General features: G+C 37.7%; 1 protein-coding gene across 2 annotated transcripts; it reads right to left on the bottom strand.

Moving 5' to 3' along the window:
• Positions 1-6505: 6505 nt before the first annotated feature.
• On the bottom strand, positions 6506-22534 carry rnf24 (ring finger protein 24). Of its 2 annotated transcripts, XM_079219706.1 has the most exons (6): positions 22430-22534; positions 20130-20279; positions 16985-17027; positions 16201-16242; positions 11778-11857; positions 6506-10726 (listed from the first exon to the last, which is right to left on the bottom strand). In XM_079219706.1, exons 1-6 carry the CDS (start codon positions 22444-22446, stop codon positions 10585-10587), a joined length of 474 nt encoding a protein of 157 aa, XP_079075832.1. In that variant the 5' UTR covers positions 22447-22534; the 3' UTR covers positions 6506-10584. The 2 variants fall into 2 exon arrangements, with proteins under 2 accessions (XP_079075832.1, XP_079075831.1); XM_079219705.1 differs by lacking the exon at positions 22430-22534 and having other exon boundaries at positions 20130-20611.
• Positions 22535-22839: the final 305 nt, after the last annotated feature.

The following is a 22839-nucleotide window of genomic DNA, read 5'->3' as shown; positions in this document are numbered from 1 at the left end:
AGCTGATCATTCATGCATTTGTGTCTTCACGTTTAGACTACTGTAATAGTTTGTTTTCATGTCTGAACAAGAAGGAGCTGTCTCGTCTGCAGTTAGTGCAAAACTCTGCAGCGAGAATTCTGACCCGCTCTAATAGGTGGACACACATCTCCCCTATTCTTAAAGCTCTTCATTGGCTGCCAGTTTCCTTTAGGATCAATTTTAAAATTCTGGTTTTAACTTTCAGAGCTTTGCATGGTCAGGCTCCACCTTACATCAGTGATCTGATCCAGTCTTACACCCCAGCTCGGGCTCTTAGGTCTGTGGGTCAGAATCTGCTGATGGTTCCGCGCACTCGTTTCTGGACCAGAGGAGACCGATCTTTCCAGGCTGTTGCTCCCAGGCTTTGGAACGATCTTCCGCTCTCTCTGCATTCAATGGAGTCTGTTGACTCCTTCAAAAGGAAACTTAAGACCTATTTATTTGTTCAGGCTTTTGCTTACTTGCCTTGGGGCTTAGATTGTCATTGAATTGTCTTGGCCTTTTTTAAGTTAAATGTGTATGTACTTCTTAACTGTGTATTGTTTTGTTGTAATTATAAAGCGCCGTGACCCTGGCCTGCGAAAGACGCTGTACAAATAAATCTTACTTACTATGTGAGTTTGTTTTGTCAACTTCTGTTTCCAAAGTAAATGACTTTTAATATTCTGTTCAAATGTGATGAAATGGAGGCTGGGAAATATTTGATTTCTCAATTTCATTCACCCATGTCTTCACAGGCCTCTCAAATGTGAGGTTTTTACCCTTTTCTTTCTTATAAACAAAAGTGTTGGGTCACTCGCCACAAAAGCTTGATCCACTACAGCTTTGTTCTGCTCTCAGCCAACACAGGATGGCTGAGAGGACAGCTCTGTATTTCTCATGCTTTTTGGTTGCGGAAACTCCTCTTCACAAATATGTTATTTTTGGATAAAAGGGTTTGTAAAAAAAAACAGAGAGAACAAAACACACCGGTTGGACCAGACTTCCAGTTGAAAGAGCAGACAGAAAAATATCCCTCTTAGCAACAGTTGATTAATAATTGAAGGAATCACCAGACATTGGTCAAATTAATTGGAAGCTTAGCCTCAAAAAGTGTAGATTTAAAAAGGAATATGTTTCTGTGTCAAGTGCACAATGCCTGTAAAAAGATTGACTATTAACAGATGTGTTAATATGAAGAGCTATTCTTAAAACATCACAATAGAAATAAAAAGTTAGTATCGGGTTAGCAGTATTGGAATTGATATTGGATCAATGAATATCAAATAGAGAAATCAAATATAATATGGACAAAGAAATCACAGTGTAAAACCATTCAATCACTGAGTAAACTGCAGAGGACCCACAATATTTAGAGCCCAAATGCACCTTTGTGTTTCAAGAATGAGCTTAAGTCATTTATGCTTATTAAAAAACAAAGGGTATTTGGAGGGAAATAGTTGCAACAGTATTCTCCCCTGGCATGTAACACAGTGGGGACTAAACACGTTTTATTCAAGTAATTCTTCTTTTGGGGACAAAACTATTATAAATATGAATAATCAATTTAGTGTCTGAATTATACTTGTGTTGTCTCTAAAATAGCCATCATTGAAGGAAAGAAAAAACATCAACATACCAGACGTGTCCAAACTGTTGACCGGCAGTGAATGATAGTGAACTTTAGTTTTTGAACGAAAGTCAGATAATACGAGCAATTAGAAAGTGTCAACTTGGGCTTTTGTAGACAAAATAATATGATCTATTATTCGAGAGACAATGATAAGTTTTGTCTCATTATTATGGCTTCACCTGAGAGGGAGGTTTCGGTGAGACGCAGCGTCTAACGTCAGAGAATGTGAATGTTTATTTTCAATTGTGTTAAGCAAGCGATGTGTCACAGGACAGACGTCACTGTCACGTTGTGAACATTTTTGTAATTTCGATGAGAGACTAAACTGAGGCCATGGAAACAAAAGACTATGTTACACAGTCTACCCTCAATAAATGAAAAATGTAATTCATACAAAACAATTGAACAATTGAACTTGAATGTAGGCTTATTGCAGGGCTGATGTATTAGACTGCATTTGTTTCAGCGAGGCGCACCAAATAAACTGGATGCATAATGCTTTACACCTGACATTACTGAGTTTTTTTTTTTAACTATTTTGTATAGAACTGCAACTAATGATTTATTTCATTATCTGCTGATAATTTTCTCGATTAACTAACTGATTGAGTGGGTTGTTTGTAAAACCTTAGAAAATAAAAAGATCAATTGTCACAATTACCCAGAACCCAGAGGGACACCTTCATAAGGCCTGCTGAGTCCAACCAATAGTCCAAACAATAAAAAAATTCAATGGAAAAGCTAAATGTTCTATCAGACTCGATTAGCTACCTATTAGTCAACTAATCGTTTCAGCTGTACTTGTTGGGTAGTTTAATTTATAACAAAGCATATTTTAGAAACTCTTAATACTCTTCAACTAAACCTTTCAAGTGAAAGGACAACATTTCTCGATACTGTCTTGGTTCAGCGCCACACTTTTCTCTATTAATTATTTTCATCCTGTCTGCCTGTCTGTTTACTAACTGTCCTGTCATTTCAGATCCTGAGTCGTGCTTTTGGGTCCTTGGGTTATCGGGCCGTTACAGATACATGTTATCAGAAAATGGACACATACATAACTATATGCATCTACGTAAAGGAATACATCACAAGACACTGATTTCAGTCATCCCATTGTACGTTGGCCCCACAATAGCAGAGTTAACCGGGCAAGCAGGTTGAGTACAACACCCTGCTTTTTCCTCACCTTTATGCTCATTCCAAGGGCATTCTTTGGTAAAGTACACTGTTTCTTTGTGCCACATGGAGAGACAACTCCTTCAGTTCATCACCAACACGTTTGCTTTGTAAATCCTTTAAGTTGCAGTAGAATAATATGACATACTTTAAAACGCATGAATAAACAAAGCAATTTGTCAAACTGAGGTGACTGATTTGGAAGGCGTGACCATCCTTCAATCACCTTTAAGTAAGGTGTATTTCAAGTCATTCTTCATGTCGGTCATTCCTATATAAAGGCCGTGGCGAGACAGGAGAAGCAGCATTCATACAACAGCTCAAGGAAGCTACATAAGTAAAATACAGAGAAGTGTTGTAAGTACAATCTTTTTCTTTATAATGTTCTATATTTAAGTGTGTAGAAAACTGATTTTATTGCTAATTCAGATTCATCTTTTTAAATGATTTTCATTTATTTTTTGCTTTAAGATCATCTCTTGGCAATCTCTGACATTCTTAGTTATTTTTTATTTAAGGAATTGTTTTGTAAGATCTTGCAAGAAAACATCATTTTTGTATTTCTTTTAGATGCAACAGACGTTCAAAATGTTTCTGCCAATTCTAATACAACTCGTTCTCATTGGTGAGTGAAACTTTCTTGTTACAATTGCATTAACATTTTTGGACAATGGACAAAGTCCTCTCTTTCAAATGTATGGTAAATCCACTGCATATTTATTTATTTTGTAATAGCATCAGCAAATGCTCAAGTGGCGACCACCACGGTCCCAGCGGCCACCACGACCGTCGCAGGAGCGGCCACCACGACCGTAGCAGGCGCGGCCACCACGACCGTAGCAGGAGCGGCCACCACGACCGTAGCAGGAGCGGCCACCACGACCGTAGCAGGCGCGGCCACCACGACCGTAGCAGGAGCGGCCACCACGACCGTAGCAGGAGCGGCCACCACGACCGTAGCAGGAGCGGCCACCACGACCGTAGCAGGAGCGGCCACCACGACCGTCGCAGGCGCAACAACAGCAACGATAACCACTAACTCAACCACCTCTAACACCACTGTCACCAGCACTGCTGCTGCACACACTGGATTCACGTACATGAGCAGTCTTGTCGTGTGTTACTTTAGTGGGGTTGTCTACAAGTCGCTCTTTACATTGTAACTTGGTAGTTGCCTTTACCTGTCTTTACAGAATACAGTCATTGTTAGCCACAAAGAAACATAGTATGCAACCTAATAACATTTTATGAAGCACTCGTGTTGATAGGTTTTGCAAATCTAGATGATTCAGTGTGTTTAAATGTTGATAAAAATAAAAGTTTGGTAAGACTTGGAACATTTTGGTTTGTGCTCTCTTATTGTCATAACTTTTAAATCAACTGCTATATATCATTAAAAACGTCTCCTGCCCAGTTCACAGGCACGTTCTTTCCTTATGAATTATATTAAAATGGCCTTTTTCACAAACTGTAATATATATATAAATAGAGTGATCGATATTTTTTTCAGTCAACAAGTACGTTGATACAGACTCTTGAAACAAATATACAGCCTATCCTGTGTTATATAATTATCTCTAAACAACTTATCATTTGCAAACTGGTATTTCATCCTCGCTCTGCAATAACAAAATCATGTTTTTACCTTTCTTTCTAATGTCTGTTTTGATAATCAAGCAGTGAGACCAGTTTCTGACTAATGATCTTAAATGTGTTTTAGGTGTGTCACCATTCATCACAATGAGCGACAATGACATGAATTGGGACTATTTGCTAAACAAACTAAAACAGGCCTCACCCACATTAAAGGATGAAAACATTCTTTTCTCAAACACACAGAGAACAGACACACCTTGTCTACATTACAAATAGGGGAAAGTGAGTAAAGATGGTCAGATCTTGCCTAACACGGTCACTTAAACCCACTTTGGGCCTTGGGTCAAAAAAATCTGTGTGCGGGCCCCTAAATTATAGCTCAATTATATTCTGACGGGAATCCCAGAAACCAAGACAAGTACTCCTGTGCTTAAATACCACCTGGCCTCACGTTTGCTGTGTGTCAATTAGTTTGTGATATTTGAGTTAAACACACATTTATTTAAGAATATTTACCGCCTTAGCACACAACAACTGGGTGGTGAATTATGGAAAGCTAGACCTTCTCTGCATGAAAGGGGCCACCTGACTGAAATTAACGAAGGTATTTCTGGCAGAAAGCTCTGAAGAAAGACTTCAGATGCATCACTGTTTGTTTACAGGTATACAATAAATGGTGAACAGCCTTATCGCCAACTCTGATCCCTAACATATCCACTGAACTCTCTAGAACGATCTTATAGTCAAAGCGAATGCCAGTCATCCCCAAGAAACGCTGATTGGCTGCTGATAAACAATCAGTTAATCAGATGTAAGATTCTTCGAGGTGCAGCAGTGAAACAAATAAACAGGGTATATTCACAAGGCATAACATAAACAGTGAGTGCAAAATGAAACAAAACATACATTAAAACTGACATGTTGTTAAATCTCAGGGTCACATGTCAGTCAGAAGAAACTTGTCAGTCACAGGAATCGTTATGTGAATGTTTACGAACCTACCTGCAAAGATACAGTATAGATAAGAGTATGTGAACGAAAAGGCAGTGACAACTACTCCAAATGACCAATTAAAGTTTGTTTACAGGTCTCGGTGAGGCTGTGCGGAGTAAGAAGGAAGGGATTTTACCAGACCTCTACAACCTGCCCCTCCTCTCTGCTTGAGGCTTACAGGTATAAGCTACTACATCAAGTCAAATCAAGTCGAGTTGCATTGTCGGTAACGTAGGCGCTAGACTTTGACAGAGAAAATAATGCATAGAATAAAGAAAGACGTTCTTTGTTTCTGCTGCGTTGAATTTGATGGGGTATTCTTTTTTTATTATCATAAACTCGACATTGTTATATGTGTAACTTTAGCCTACATACTGTGCCTATTGTATATCTGAACAGCAATATATATACATATATATATATATATATATATATATATATACACATACATACATACATACATATACATATATATATATATATATATATATATATATATATAGTAATACACATCTCAAAGGCTTGAGACGTGAAGGATCAGTAAACATTTCACACTAGATGTCTCTGTTGTTTGTGAGCGTTTTTATTTCATCATTTTGAAGCCCTTGACATTATGGGGCATGATAAATATCAGTAGTGAGACCAAAATGAAAATGTGAATATGGCCATCATGTAGACCAGTATTGCAGAAAATTTAGACTAACGCTGTTTCACCACAAGGTGGTGGAATTACACACTCTTTAATTAAGGATGATGCTGGTCAACTTTACAACTTGCTCTCAGTATAAAATAAAGTCAAAGATATTCATGACATCATGAATACATCTATACAAAAAAATATTTGTGTAGCTTGTATGAGATAGACAAATTATTATCTTGCACCAAATACTATTTTGTATTCAATATACAAACTATATTGTATTTCAAATAATGAAAGACATTTGGACTGCATGTGTGTGTGTGTGTGTGTGTGTGTGTGTGTGTGTGTGTGTGTGTGTGTGTGTGTGTGTGTGTGTGCATGAATGAAAATGCTGCTTCATTACAACCTGCTGAACCATAGGGGCAGCTCAAGCAGCTCACTGCATGAAAGAAAAAGTGCCTAAATCTTTCCAAAACTTGGACATTTATTTACAGTTCAAGTCAGTCACATGCAACATTTTCTTAAACATGAAATTAGCAAAAACAAGAAAAGAAAAAAAAGGCATATTATTTTCTCCAAAATAGCAATATACAAAAATAGAGCTTACAAATACTGTACAGCAAATTGTCTCCAAAAATATTCTGCTGCAGAATTCTTAGTTTTACAAACAATGTCTGTGAGAGACCACAAACTTAACCAGTGTTAACAAAAAGGGGTGTGTGGGTAGGGGAGTGGCGCTTGACACTGGTAAAGGTAGCAAGGTTTGTTTGGACAAAGAGCCAGGAAGTTATCTGTGACTTGAAAGGGCCCTAGAGGAGCCTCAGAGGAATAAATAACACCACAAGAGGAAAGTTGACTTCAGGGAGGCAGTGATAGAGATTAAAAAACCTAAATGGTCTGGTTGCTAAAACCAACCTTGGAAAGATAACGAAACCCTTCATCTATGCAGGATGTTGGCACCACATTCATTTTAATAAAAGCAGTTTTGTTATACTCTTCCAGAACACTGTTTGCCTTCAAACATTGTGCCCTGAAGGCACAATCATATAAATGGCCTAGTGACGCTCTCTACTCTTGAGTATCAGTACATTTTATATATCTAGTGGTGTCCCCGACTGTGGTATTTCATTTCATTGTGTCTCGTCTATTTTTAGTGTAGATAACTCAGAAGCAGCACTGACGTAAATGATTTCAGTGGCGGGGAGCTTTACTTACTATATTCATGCTAGCTTCTTTGGCCATATTGTGACAAAGACTCCCCCCTTTCCCCTTTCCTCTTACTGGCTTTATTTCATAACAGTTCATTTTGGATTGGCACTTTGTTTTTAGTAGGATTAGGACGGCACACAGGAAGGAAACAGGGAAGTTCTGGTGGAAAGGCTAAAAGTGTTTACAATCTAACAACACTTAAGATGGCCAAATGGCAGGAAGTGTTCAGCTGCCATTTGGTTTATATGGAGGAGCATTTTTTTGTGCACCTTATGTATAAATACACTACTACTGTCTACATACATTTAGCAATGGTGATATCAGTGACAACTTGACTTTTCAAAATAGCAGGCTTTCACATTAAATCTCCTCCTCTTGCGTTTCTCTCGTGCACCTTACATTCTGAGACAAAACCGTGAGCAGGAACAAAACTTTAAGACATGTATCATTGAGCATCAAGATATGTTGTCTTTCAGGGACAGTGGCAGAAATACACACTGATGTATCGCTTGTGTAGAGAGGTTTGGAGGATAATGGCTTAAAGGAAAATGTTGGTTATCATACTCTAAAATTAGCAGTATCACACAAGTTCAATTAAACAGTGGCAGTGTCTTCATAACCGAAGACTAAGAAGCAAAAAGGTACCAAACACTGTACATCACACACCATACTGAAGCTGATGTTGCTTATTTCCTTCAACATAAAGCCACTACCTCTTCACTAACAGGCAATGTAAATGATTCTCTGATCACACAGTTAAATCATTAATAAACTAGAGGTTTGAAATTGCCAATTTTTTTGTAATCGTGGCTGTTTTTGTTCAAATAAGTTTAATGTGAAGAATATTTTTCTTGAATTCTAAGTTGCTTTAAGATGTGACTACTTCATCAGTGGTGTCACTACGCTACATTTATGTCCGAGGACTGGACCTTGATAAGGGTATGGGGCAAATGACTAATACGCTACACACAGGATCACAAAATCCTTTGTCACTTTGTAAATGTGTTGGGAACCTGTGAGACTCTATTTGGTGTTGGAGAATAAAGTCTAATAGTGAATGTTGTGTTCTTAAATGCACAATCAATGTTTTTTTAAGCTTATATTTCAAAAGACTAGATAGAAATATTTTTTTCAATTTAGAATATAAGCCTGTTTAAGGTTGTTTATTTGTTTGTGAACATAAAACAACTTGGAAACAAACCTTGTTATAGCGCCAAACACATTGATCAATTTGATTTAATTGTATTTCATTGTGTTAGTTTACATTATTTATGGTGGGACTATTCTTTTGTTTACATTTGGATCAGGGATTGTGCCTGTAATGAGCATGTATTGTCATTTGACAATACATATCACAGGTCAAAGGAAATCTCCAACATATCTTAAGTCCATCACTCTTGATGCAGAACTGTTTTTTTAGCTACCCGTTTCAGGTCAGCACATTGACACACAGCCCATTTACCAAATGCGGCTAACAAGGGATGAGGACAAAAAAACATAACCACAAAAGCTGGCAGGGCTTAAGAGTTACTGTATGTGTGGCACAAAACAAAAAGCATCCTGTACTGCACAGAAAGAGGGAGAGAGGCGAAAGCGCCAGAATACTGCAGCAAAAAAGCAGAACTACTCTTTATGTATGCGTGTGCGTGTGTGTGTGTGTGTGTGTGTGTGTGTGCATGAATGAAAATGCTGCTTCATTACAACCTGCTGACCCCGGACTCTCTGGCAGCCCGTCCATAGGGGCAGCTCAAGCCCCTCCCTTTGTGCATGTAGCGTGTGTTTCTTGACCAAAAGATATGCTGATTATCTGCTGAGGGCAGTAATTCTGATGCAGGTGTTAATCCACTTACTCGTTCACTCTATGCAGCTGTACCAGAAATTATAATAAATACAAAAATAAATACAAATATTCTACTTGGATAGAAGCAAAAGTAACTGCAACTGTGTATACAGAACATTGTAAGTAGGATCTGAACAGTAAAGAACTGCTTCATCCTGCTCTCTTCCTAAATTGAGGTATCAACCTATTCTAGCAGGATATATGATGCTAGTTTGAGATAAATCAACACGATAGTTTGGCGTCTGTTGTTTTCTGAAGTGTCTCAACCCTAATCTGAAGCAAACCACTGTAACATTCACACAGAACAGCTTCAATCAAATAAAATGATGCAGCAGAACAAAATAAAAGTGGAACATTTATGTTATGTGTTTTAGATCTTTGTTTAACATTGGCTTCCTGGTGTTTGTTCTGTAAAACAGTTTTAAAGATAAAGCACCAGGTTTTACACACTAATACTGGTTTAAATAATCGCAGTAGTTGAAGTAGTTGCTTTTAACTGTGACTTCCTGTTGGAGAGATCGAGAATAGTTGTTCTGGGGTAACAGGATGTAGCCTGCACTCGTATATGGTGGAAGTTACTCTGTATATTCCTTTCATTGAAATATAATTTGTTCACTCTATCACCTTCCTGTATTGACAGAATAATAACAAAGGATAGCAACAACAGTCACATTGTAATGAATGACAAACAGGCCATCAATGAGGGAAAAATGATATTGGCTTAGTGTGAAGAACTCTGTTTCAACACATTCAAACCTTTCACATTTAATCAGACAACGTCTCAAGGTTGCTTTGAGCTTCATTTCGTATGTGTGTGTGTGCACTTACAACTAAAAGCATTATCCACATTTCCTGACTATCTATCTACTGACAGGTTTTGTTGTCCCTTTCAGATGTTTTTCTTTACAAATCAAAGTTTACCAATTAAAAATCAAAGTCCATGTGGCTTTCTACTATACAAAAAATAATAGTTAATGATACAATACAAAACATAACCTTGCTACTGGGATCACAAGCAATTAAGGTTTGCCTTATCATAAAGTGCTTGTTAAAAAAAAAGTTAAACAATGTATATGTTAGTGTACTGTAGTTCTTGGCTTTTGTGTTTTTTTCCCTCCTGGTCTTAAGCTGGTGTCCCCAGAAAAGTGCTTTGGTTGAGAAGAAGTTATCGACCACACCTTGGCCCAGAAGGAAACTTCTTCAAGATCAACTATTCTCTTCATTGTCCGCGGAAAGAAAACTACATTATTACGGTTGATAATCAGTCAGAACTGATAGAAGCAAATCCTTTTTTGAACCATTGCAAGAATAAGAGAAGGGATGATGGCGGAAGAGTAACAGTTTTTGAGAGTATCTGCAGATGAACCCCAGTGTTTCCGCTCTGTCCATAGACTCATACCAAAGGTGTACCTGTACAAGTGAGAGTATGAGTGATGGGATGTGTAATTGTGTGTGTCTGTCGTGTATTATAATATAAGTGAGGGGTGGAGTCTGCTACACCAGGTTCTCGATGCCGGGTAGAGGCTGCTGTATTGGCACAGGAGCATCCGTGCTGCCGGCCTGCTGGGCGAGCTGCAGGACGGGCATGTTGCACAGCGGGCACACTTTCCTCACCTCCAACCACTTAATGAGGCACCTGGAAGAAAGCAAAGGGAGTGAGCACATGACTAAGGCAAAAATACAGAGGTATGAGAAGGGGTACAGTACATTAAAACGTAGGTTAGCTTGACTTACATTAGGACACAAACTACACCAATGCATGTGTCAACACTTATATCTGCTGACAAGCTTGGCAGACTTATGGTAAATGGTAAAAGGCTTTATACTTGTAATGGCCACTTTCTAGTCTTCCCACCACTCTAAGCGCTTTAACAGTACGTAATTTACTTACACTGAAACACTAGTGGCAATATCATGTGTATTAGTTTTATATGGTATTATTTTTTTTACAAGAAATTTCAGTCAAGAAATGGAAAATACATGTTTGCGTTGATATAAAAAAAAAGGAGTAGACGTTACACAATTTGTCCACCAGAGGGCACTGACAAACGTATCTTTCTAATAGGACATGACTTTGAAAAAAATCTATAATACAGATGAACAGCAGTGAAGGGTTTTAAGTCCAACTAACACACATTTGTTTGAACAAATGTGACAATCACATTCTACAACCACACTAATTTACAGCATGGCTTTACTTACCACACACTAAAAGGAGAGTTTATACAGTGGAATCAGTGAGTGGTGACTCTCTTGCTGAAACTGGGGGGAAACTAGGCCAAGGGAGGTGTCATGCTGACATAAACAACTCAGTTGAAACAGTCAGGGCACAGGGGGAGGTGTGGGGGATGAAGTTAGCTAAAGCAATCCATCATGTCCTGTGAAGTTCTGCATTTGATACACACTTGCCTTTAGTTCTATGTACAACAAATATCTAATCATTAACTTTTGGTAATTGTCATCACCAACATGCAGTCCATCTATGCAATGACTTGAAAATAATGTCGCTCTAGTCTCTTTTCTTTTTTTCTATCTACTCTCTGTGTCTTGGTTAAATTTTTAAGAGCCGGTAAAGATGCATGAAAATGTACTACTTTGTTAAGGAAATCTCTACTGATCCATGTTTCTTTTGTGCACGTGCACTTGTGTGTATGTGTCCATGGATGCACACAAAACCTTATACTTACTTCCTATGAAAGGCATGTTTGCACGGACAAATCCCCAGCTCGTCCTTCTGTTTAAACTCCTCCAAGCACACTGCACAAATCTGAAAGGGAGAGGAGAATTTAGAGATATTTTTCAGGGGGGAGGAGTGAAACAACTTTGAATGTGTTTGGTTGTTCTCTGGTATTTGTTATTTTTCTTCAGTCTTAATCTGAATGTTGTGTCAGTGGTTTGGAAACAAACTATTCAAACAACCAAGGTCAGGCACTCATGGAAAAAGACAACTGTGGCCAACATCCACAAAAAAAAATGACACAAACAACAGAGTAGTAACTGACAAACTGTGTTGCGTTATATAACTCTGACTTAACTCACACTAGGGACTTGTTCAGGCTTACTTTAGTGGCAAGGTTTCCAGGTTATGGGACTTAGAAAGAATGACAAATTTGAAAGAGAGCCACAGCCATAAAAGTGGACTCACATCACAGCACACAGGACAATTTGTGCATTTTAAAACTTTATCTTTGAAGGAAAACAGACACATTTTCACTGATTATTTAGCTCATTACATTCTAACCAACTTTGTGGGTCTATGATCTCAATGCTATTAGCTTCTGCCATAATAGATAGCGATAGATAATAGATAGATCATAGATAACAGTTTGATAGTAGAGATAATGGCAGTCTTTTATGCCTGACTGAGGCAGTCCTGATGGACAGGTTGGAGTTCTTTGTCTTTTTGTGCACTGTTTGTCTTACACACACACACACACACACACACATGCGCGCGCACACACGCACACACACACACATGCGCACGCACACACACACACACACACACACACACACACACACACACACACACACACACACACGTTCAACAGGCTGACGCAAACATGTTTGCCAGATAGCATTAGCTCACTGTTTTGGCTACGTGTGACAGGATTATTCATGGAAATCTAGATCAATAAGTAAAACATATGTTTTTCAATAATTGTCAAATTATGTAAATGTATCTTTAGCAGACTTTGCCAAGTTGGCAAAAACTGAGAGAATGTTGGTAAACTTCCTTTTTGTCATCTATTGAATATATTTTCTATTTATTAAACAACTGACTGCTGGTTTATTGTTCTTCTACTGCAAATACATGATAAAAGATGCTTTGTGTGTACAATTGATTCAGTATATTCTGGGTATCATACAGGCTGAACACATTGCACTTCTAGATAAATTGCAGAGAATCTGCTGAATCAGAACAACATAACACAGCCATCCATCCATCCATCCTTTCCTCCCCCTGTGTTGTAGGTCCAGGTTACAGAGGCAGCAACAGTTATCTCTTCAGCGTGTTCTGAGTCTGCCTAGTGTCTCTTCAACTATTTAGAGGAAGCTGAGATGGATAATGGACGTTCAGGAGGCATACTAATCAGAGGGTTTAATGACCTCAACTGTCTCTTTCAAACTAAAAAGAGAGGACATGTTGGCAACTTATATATGCAATCTCCTTGTTTTCCCATCACAATCCAGAGCTACTGGCCCATAGGATAGAGCTGGCATAAATCTAACCTCCCAGTGAAACTCATTATTGACAGGGGAAAAGAAGCGACTGACAACATCACATACAGTATAATGTAGGTAGGACATGGCTGACTACACCACTTTTCTAGACCAACGTTAGAGTTGCAATGACAAGGGTAACAGTGCATAAGGAACTACAGATTTCAAATTGTGAAATAAATTGGCAAAAATCCTCACCCCATTCCCATCACAATACTTTATCCAACCATTGGGTGACATTTCCATAAAAGAGGGTTCTGATTTGGCACACAGTTTTTGGGGCTGTCGAACCATGCAGCCCTGGCTTTAGCCACACAGTGTATCTTTTTCTCAGCTCTACAATATGGGGGTGGATGGATAAGGAGGGATGAAAAGGACAGCATGGGGGCTCTTCTCTCCTGATGATTTCGGGACACTGAGCAACTCTCTGTTAAGATGTCTGCTTTGCTCTCTTTATTTGTGCATATATCCTGTTGCTCCTTTCAGTGCCTTGTCTACGTTGTCATTCTGTTGAGATCTGACACCCTTGACCAACTTTTGACAGAATCTCTTTCTCCTGATTAACTGAATAAACCCTGGAGGATTTAGTTACATATTTAATGCAAAACACATGTACTTCATTTTATTGAAAAACATTACTAGATCATGGATTTGATCAGAGAAAACATATGTGGTACAAATGAATTACTTAACAAATTTGAGCGGAAATAAAATAACATATAATTTTCTAAAAAGCTTGGTCCAAGAGAGGCAAGCAACAGGGTAACATTAAAATAGAGTTTGTGAAAAGAAGAGAAGAACCCAGGCTAAAAATAGGCTAATCCTCAAAAGCTATTTGTGGCCACTATAGGGACTAGTTAACCTCAGTGGGTATTCGGAACAAAGTGTGCGTGACATCCATGTCTGTTAACATTTTTTAAACGTCATCATTTTATCCCATTAGACATTTCAATTTGTCATAATCAGCATTTAAATTCTTGAGTTTTTGTTGTGAGGTCACAGTTCTGACCACCTAATTCACATCAGTTCATCCTTGAGTCCAAGTTTGCGCCAGATGTCATTTTTCATCACGGAATCTCTTTTAATTGACTTTTCTGCTGCATTAGCTTTACAAATATTTCTACAAGTGGATGTGTAACAATAACAGATATTGAAAATGTTACATTATTGTACAATAGTATTATGTAATTGTAGCCGAGTTGTTTTCAGGTGTAATAACTTTAATTTGATTCTTTTTTAAGCTCATTTATTTGCATGTTATGAGTTCCCTTCATTTTCTCTCCAGTGTAAAAGTTAGTCCCAGTAGTCGATTAGGTAATGATTTGCTGCCTTTGTAAAACAGAAACTAATTACACACAGATGCTGAGCGCAAACTGAATGAAAGGCCCACCACAATCTCTAACACAGAACATGGCAATCAGTGGAGTACTACTGTCATTCTATAGGCAATTGGTGTTACTTGGTTATGAGTGTTGTTGAGGGTGGTTTGAGCACCCATTGTATATACTGACTGTTAGCACACATGTATGCACATTTGTACAACTGTAATTGATTAAAAAAAAGAGGCTGAAAAGGTATTAGTTGGTGCTGCATTATCATTTTTGATTCAGAATCTCTTTCATACCACATTGTATGTCACAAATCCTTTACATTAGGGTATTATTAACAAACAACATATAGGACAGTTAAATGGAGAGTGGGGTCAATGTAATATTCACACACAAAATTAGAACTGATCAGGTAACACAAACTTTAACATGACTTGACCAGTAAACTGATCCCCAAATAGCACTCCTATTGTAGATATATTTTATCAAAATACTGAGATTAAATATGTTCAATTCAGTTTAAAATCATGTCTCCAGGGTGATCTTTCAGCAGGCTAGTGTGTGTGTTATTATTGTCCTTATACACAGCTTTGTAAGTCCATCAGTCTCCACTCACATGACACCTTCTGATGCTTTCTTTTAGTTTCTAACAACGTAAAGAATAAAAGACTGGGGCCTGATGGAGCCGCGGGAAATTACAACACTGATGACAATAAACTGGTAAGCCACGTGTCAAAGCACACACCAAGATGGTATTGTTCACATTTCATTTGCACTACGGTGTTAAAGAGATAGTGTTCCTCGCTGCAAAGCCAATGCGGCTGCTTTACTCACCGACTTCTGCTTGCAGCATTATAGCATTACAGCATTACGTAATAATGGTAGAGAGAACACTCAACACTTAACCACGAGATGCTAGTTTTCACATGGCAGTGTGTCAAGATAGATGCACTGAATGTGAAATAACTAACAATGTGTTTGTCATCAGTGTTGCCAAACTAGACAAAACCCATAAAACAAAACAAAAACGGAAGCCCAGAAATACAAACCATGCTGTGCAGATAGTCCAAACGATTCCTGATATATTCTGAGATGGCATATGTCTGCTCCTGATGCACATTACATAACAAGAGTTGCTACCATTTACAATCAAAGCTAAGGATGTTTATGTTCATAATGACGGCACAAATGTACCCTTTTCTAGCTGTCAGAGCTACCATGGAGCCCACACTGTCACTAACTGCACTCCCTGAAAAAATACTATCTCATTTAAAAAAAAAAGAAGTAATTTCAGAGAGAGGTAGACAGAGGTGTCTAGAATATGTGTTAGAAGGAGATATATCTGAGTAAATTACCAACATTGTGGCTAAAGCATTGGTAAATTTAAGTAGCACATGACTAGTTAGTCCATATTAGATGATATGACAGTACAGTGTATACTTGTAAGGGTACATTACAGAATGTTCCATACATGAGATAGGCCGGCTGGTAAAAGAAAGTGATATTTTGGAATAAAGTATCATCAACTGATAATAACTGAACAAAGAAGATGAGTGCTTACCTCGTGCAAATTTAGCTCTTTGACTTTTTCCTTCTGAATGACCTAAGAGGCATGATAAGAGATAAAGCAAGGTTAGTCACTGGATGACAATAACACTGTAGTCGGGTGATAGAAACCAGTTTCTTCTGAAAATAAATGAAAAGACTGAGCATCTAATATTGAGTGTGTGAGGAAAAAACAACCATTCAGGCTGAAAAGGGCCACAAAGATCATATGTACTACAATATATGGATTCATCGTTCTAGCTGGCAAGAGGTAATAAGACAATTTACAGAGTTAATGGTCATCACAGTATATACTATGCCGATGTGTGTGTACATGTGATATGTTTGGGTATCCTTGCATGCATGTATTACATAATTGAAGGGCATGAGAGTGATGTATATATCCTCCATCATCTCCTCTTACTAGCTTTGCAGGCCACTCTTTACTGGCATGCTCTGTCCCAATAAACTGTGAAACTTATTTTTTCCAGTTGAGCCACTTGCTTCCCTTCAGTTTAAGGGCAGACATTTTCAGAGAACCTGTAAATATTTTGAAATGGGCCAAATCTATTTTAATTCTTGAAATATCCGCAGCTGCCAGTAGAGTCTGCAAATACATTTTTGGATCAGCTGAATTAACATTTAGGGACAAGAGGGGCTCACTGTGATGTTTACATTTTTGAACTGCAGTGTGTGTGTGTGTGTGTGTGTGTGTGTGTGTGTGTGTGTGTGTGTGTGTGTGTGTGTGTGTGTGTGTGTGTGTGTGTGTGTGTGAGCGTGTGTGTCACTGGAGTGCTTACTTGTTTGTATGCATATAGCTCTTTGTGTGCCTGGTGCCGTAACCTGGAGAAACGCAAAAACAAAACATCTTCTTGATTAGTAAGGGTTCTTCAACTGAGTACGTTAAATAGAGAGAAAGCAGTCATACAGTCCTGAAAGAAAGAACAATGACAAACATGGATTTCATTTCCTTATAATTACCTTTTGACACTCATTATTGTAATGTAACACTGTGGTACCAAATGGACATACAAAGCAATTCTAAATCCATAGCGATCAATACTAATTTGGCATATACAGTGCAACCGGATTGTAGATTTTACATATAATATATCTCAAAGGGAGACAGACAAAAAAAGGAAGAGCAGTTTTTCTTTATCTGGAGACAAACATGTTTGGTTTGTGCATGAGTGTCAAAGAGGGTGCAACTCTTCATAAACATTGCTCTTGTAAATGAGCAAAAACAAAACAACTCAAAACAAAAAGAGAACAGAAAGAACACTGGATAATAAGATAATCTAGGCACTGAGAATGAGAATAATATGTAGAAAAAGGGGACAAAAACAAGAGAGATAGGAGAAATTCGTAGGTTTGTAAGATTTACCTCCATTACAAGTAACCTTAACCTCTCGCAGCAGAGTGAGAGGGATCTGTAAAACAAGCAGCACAGTCTAGGAGAAAAACTGACATTTTTAAAGAGGTCAGCAGGAAAAGGTGCAGAGACTCCCAAGGGTAGGGGACAATTTGGTCACGGGTGAGGGTATTGTGGGTGACTAATGGGGGTTGCTCAATGGCCCTTAACCGCAATGTCAACGTGGGTAACATTAACCAGCTGAGAGAAAAACAGATTGACCGTCCTCTCAAAAGGTATCATTAGCATTATTTGCCTGTAGTCAGCGGGCTACTCAACATGTTAAATATGTGTGACAGCCATCATTATAGTGAAGAATGTCCAAATGGTTTGGTCTACTTTGAGGTGTGTAAACTCACTGAACATTCATAAGCACTACGCTGTTACAGACTTGCTGTTACAGACTTGCTGTTACAAAGATCTAGGTTTACATTGCACATGCATAAACATGAAGGCCATGCTTGTGAATTCATCTTACTTTCAGAAACACCCCATGCTCAGGAAATACTTGTTTTAATGTACACTGCATATTTTACATATATGTGTGGCCCCAGGACTTACTGGTGAAGATAGTTGAGTATTTCTGTGACAGTCTGCCTTGTGTCAAACGTTGTGTGAGTGTTTGTCTGTTGGAATAATTACCTATCACATCTAAACTTTAAAGTAAATTCCTTGGGCCCATCATTCTCCTCTCAATGTAAATAAGCAATGGTGCTTACTGCACAGAGATTATAGGATTCATGCTTTAAAACAACCTCTGAGGTTTAAGTTAAGCTTGAGCCAATTTGTAAAAGAAGAAATTTCTTACAGGCTATACTTTGTATATTCATCATGCATGCGGGTTCATATAAATGTAGGCCAGTCCTTTGGGAGACTGCATCTTTAGCTGCTCTTTATGGCAAAAATGCTCTTTTTGCTTTGTGTGACTTAATCTGGCCACATTGATTTCCAGTGTTGAATCATGGTACTGCATCAAAGTCAGAAAGTGTCTTTTCACAGTTAAATGAAGAAGTGTGGGAACACATTAGTAGTTAACCTACTTACCATTCGCCCTGCATGATAGGATATGGCAAGGTGACGAGGGGTGAATTTTGTTGGAAACTGCAGCTTCTCACTGTCTTAGATAAAACACGCTGGACATTATTTCTGTTCAGTTAGTTGTTGGCAGGAGGAAACCGCTGCAGCAACGGCAGCCAGGGCAACTTAATTAGACCAGTGGTATTAAAAAGAGGGGCAAGGGAATGACTAGAAACAATCTCCACTCTTTGTAGGGAAATAATTACTGGATTACACTCAAGACTAATTGCTTTAAAAAGGGAGATTCAACAAGAATAATATAATGGTTACAAACAAGAGTTATAAAAACCCAAATGCTAATTTAATGAATAGCAAATGTTAATTTAATTTAAGAAGGAATATGGGGAGTACATTTAGGAGGCTAATTGGCTCTTAAAATAAATAAATATAGAACTAGTTTATTTGACGCCAAGTGCCATGATCATGATAATGTAGACAAGCAGCATAGTATTACTGTGTTTCCTATAAATTCAAATCATAAAGTCACCAATGTCTCCAAACTGTGCTGTTGAAACATTTTGCCCTTTTGTGAAATAACTATTAGCGAGACACATACAAAAACACATATTTCTAAAAAAAAGAAAAAAAAAGGAAATACCGTAATAATAAAATTATTCAACTTCAACTAAAAGCCCTTGAGACAACAACGATGTCAACTACATGAATAATCAATATTCAATTGGAGTTTTCTGTATAGATTACTAGAGAAGTTTCCATTAGTATTACGCCTTAACATTGAGAAACATCAATTTTTACTGGTTTGAAAATGAGACCCCTGGAAGCCTGAACATTTATTTATTTAAATAGATTTATGCAAATTTTTGCTTTTCGATCCTGGCAGTGCATGAGCAGGAGAATGCAGTCCACGAGGTTAATTAATATCAGACTGGCTTTACACATACCACCATATTAATGATTGTGTCACCCAGTAAGTAAACAATGTTGTCTACCCAGAGGACCTTTGAATGACACTGTATTACCACAAACTCACACATATATATATATATATATACATATATATATATATATATATATATATATATATATATATATATATATATATATATATATATATATATATATATATATATATACATACATACATACATACATATATATATATATATATATGTATATATATGTATATACATATATGTATATATACATATACACATATATATATATATATACACACATACATACATACATACATATACATACACATATATATATATATATATATACACACACATATATATATATATACACACATACATACATACATACATATACATATATATATATATATATATATATATATACACATATATATATATATATATATATATATATATATATATATATATATATATATATATATATATATATATATATATAATAATAATAATAATTTTAAGCAAAGCCAAATCCAAAGATAACAGGTGCATGGGTGTTACCGTATTAAGTAGCAGCAGAAGAGGAGGCTGAGGATGAAGACAAAGATGGCTGTCCCAAACACCACAATGTAGATGTTAAGGGGAAGATTCTGGAACCCTATATTTGGCATCCTGAAACTGTAGTGAGGGAAATCGGAGCTCATGGATATTCTGGATGGAGAGAGACAAATAGCATACAGTACATAAGAATTTCCATATTGTTCAACACACTTAGAGACTGGACAAATATAAACATGTACAAATATTGACAGCATTATACGACACAAAGTGAAACTGGAACTGAGGGTAATTTAGTTAGACTTTCAAGTTAGTTTTACTTTCAGTATTGCTGGAAAAATGTTCAGGGTTTGGTTTGTTTTCACTTTAGTTTCATTGTAAAGGCTAAAGTTAGCTTCATCAGCCTGTAAACCATTTTCACTTCTTCAACTGTTTGGATGCCAGATCTTTGTTGGCATTACTATTATAATGACTGCATATATTGCCCCCTAAAAATAGCAATTTATATAGGAGTGTCATAATATACTTTCAACAATCATGCTATCACAACATTCGGCAAAAGATGCCCTTGAGCTAAAGATGCAATACAGCCTTGATTATCCTTTACTCACAGTGCCACTAGACTCCAAATAAATAGAATTTACCTTTTTGTTTTACATTTGAGGTTTGTTTTATTTGTCTCAACACCAAAAACAAAAAATCAAAAGGCTATGGTGCGATATGTAATAACAGGCAACCACAAACCTTACTGTGACATTATAGGTATATTCTCATTTACATATTCTATGGTTAACAGAAAAGCTCAAGCTTTGTTCCTACAGTATTTTACGGCTCTCTTTGTTTTTCATGCCCCACTCAGAAAAAAGCTTTGATTATTTAAAATACAATGTTTTAAAATACACACTGGTGCGGTTCTAACATAGCTTTTCTTGTTGTAAAACAATCTTTATTAAAGCGACATATATTAATCATATTGTATGAGCATACCAAGAACATTTCTTTTGATTCATAAAAACCAAGGCAAACAAACAAGAATCTACTGGTCAAGAGCTCTTACTCAACGTGCCTAAGGGACATAACTAGACGTGGCTACGCCTGCCCCGAGAAGAGGAGGAGGAGGAGGAGGAGGAGGAGGAGGAGAACAGGAATAACTTTGGCTCCTTTGGGAACCCTGTATTGCGCCCCTCCCCTTCACTAAACACCAAGAGCTTCATTCCTCTACACTCCTCTGGAGAGTGGAAAGTTTTGGAGGATTTGCTGAAGCCATCTCAAGTATCTTCTTCTTCTTCTTATTACACTACCTGTGTATCCCAGTGAAACTTGCTCTTTATATTCTAACTATGGCGTCGCAGTATGGGGAACAGTCTCAGCATTACCCTCAGAATCCACCAAATAACATTTCTCCTGCTAGTATTTTGAGTCTCAGTACAGAGCCACTGGTCTCCCATTTAAAAAGGGGTTGACACAGACAGTGTCATCCGTCTTTCAGGATATGCTCACCTCCATATGGCTTTACACAAAGGCAGTGTTCTTGGTAAAACACCTGGCTGAAGACATCAAGGTTGACAGGATAAATAACTTGAAGTTCTATTTAAAACATACGTTTGTAAATGTCGCACTATGACACTATTTCTGCCAACTCAGCAGGTACATTATTATTTTACTTTTTATATCACTGTAAAGAACATACGCAACCACTAGTATGCAGGAGAGGAGATGATGGTTCTTGGTCTCAAAGGCCATATTAGCCTGAGCTTCATCTTAGTTAGATGTCCCGACCCATGCAAGATGTTGTGGATTGGGCCTAGAATGTCTAAACAATGGCACTGAAGTCATAGGGAAACCCAACTGTTATACAATTAAATAAGCCACGCCCATAAGTGTGGATCAATTCATTTCATATTTTCAAACAGTGCAGGCCATTTTTGCTGTTGATTTTGCCACCTGACTATCTGTTTTCGACAATTAAATCAGCTGTAGACAAATCATGCAATGACTTCATTTTGATAATCCTTATTTGTACTGCTTCTCTCTCCGTCTTTCTCTCCAAACACAGCCCAGACAACCGCCATTGCCTATATGAACACACAAATATGCGGCAGAGTTAACATGATCCTTTCACACAAACTTCAAGCTGCAAAAAAGAACCAATAACAACATTATATTACTAGCCAAATACTTGTTTGCACACCACTATTTACTTGAAAGCTGCTTTTCCCCTGCTAATAGGACTGACAAGACTAACAACTACATAATATCGTATTATTGTTGTATAGACGCAAACCTACATAACACATACATACCCAAGTGGTGCCTTCATGCTGAAGAGCAGAACAATCTGTATCTCTGTATCACAGGCCCTTGAGAAGTGGCATAACTTGTCCTTAAGAGCCTTGTCAGTGGGTTGCCTCCAGTTGATCCGATTTGGATCATAGCCCGTATTTGCCTCGTTCATGAAGGTTCCATGTCGCTTCACTCTCTGACTCTCTCTTTAAACAGCCACTATAACCTCCCCCCTGCTTATCTGAACACATAAACAAGCTGTGGAGCCACATGCTTTCCACACACAAACAAACCCCTCTGGAGAGAGCAACACACCGACAATCAATCCTAAACAGCAGATAAGTAAGAACAGAGGCCACTAATCAGTAGATGGAAGTAACTTCTGTCAATGGTATTATTTTGATACCCCGAAGTTTAGCAGATTTATGAA

The sequence above is a fragment of the Taurulus bubalis genome, assembly GCF_910589615.1.
Source record: "Taurulus bubalis genome assembly, chromosome: 6".
Lineage (NCBI taxonomy): Eukaryota > Metazoa > Chordata > Actinopteri > Perciformes > Cottidae > Taurulus > Taurulus bubalis.
The sequence above is the reverse complement of the archived record's forward strand: the minus strand, read 5'-3'. Positions and strand labels throughout refer to the sequence as shown.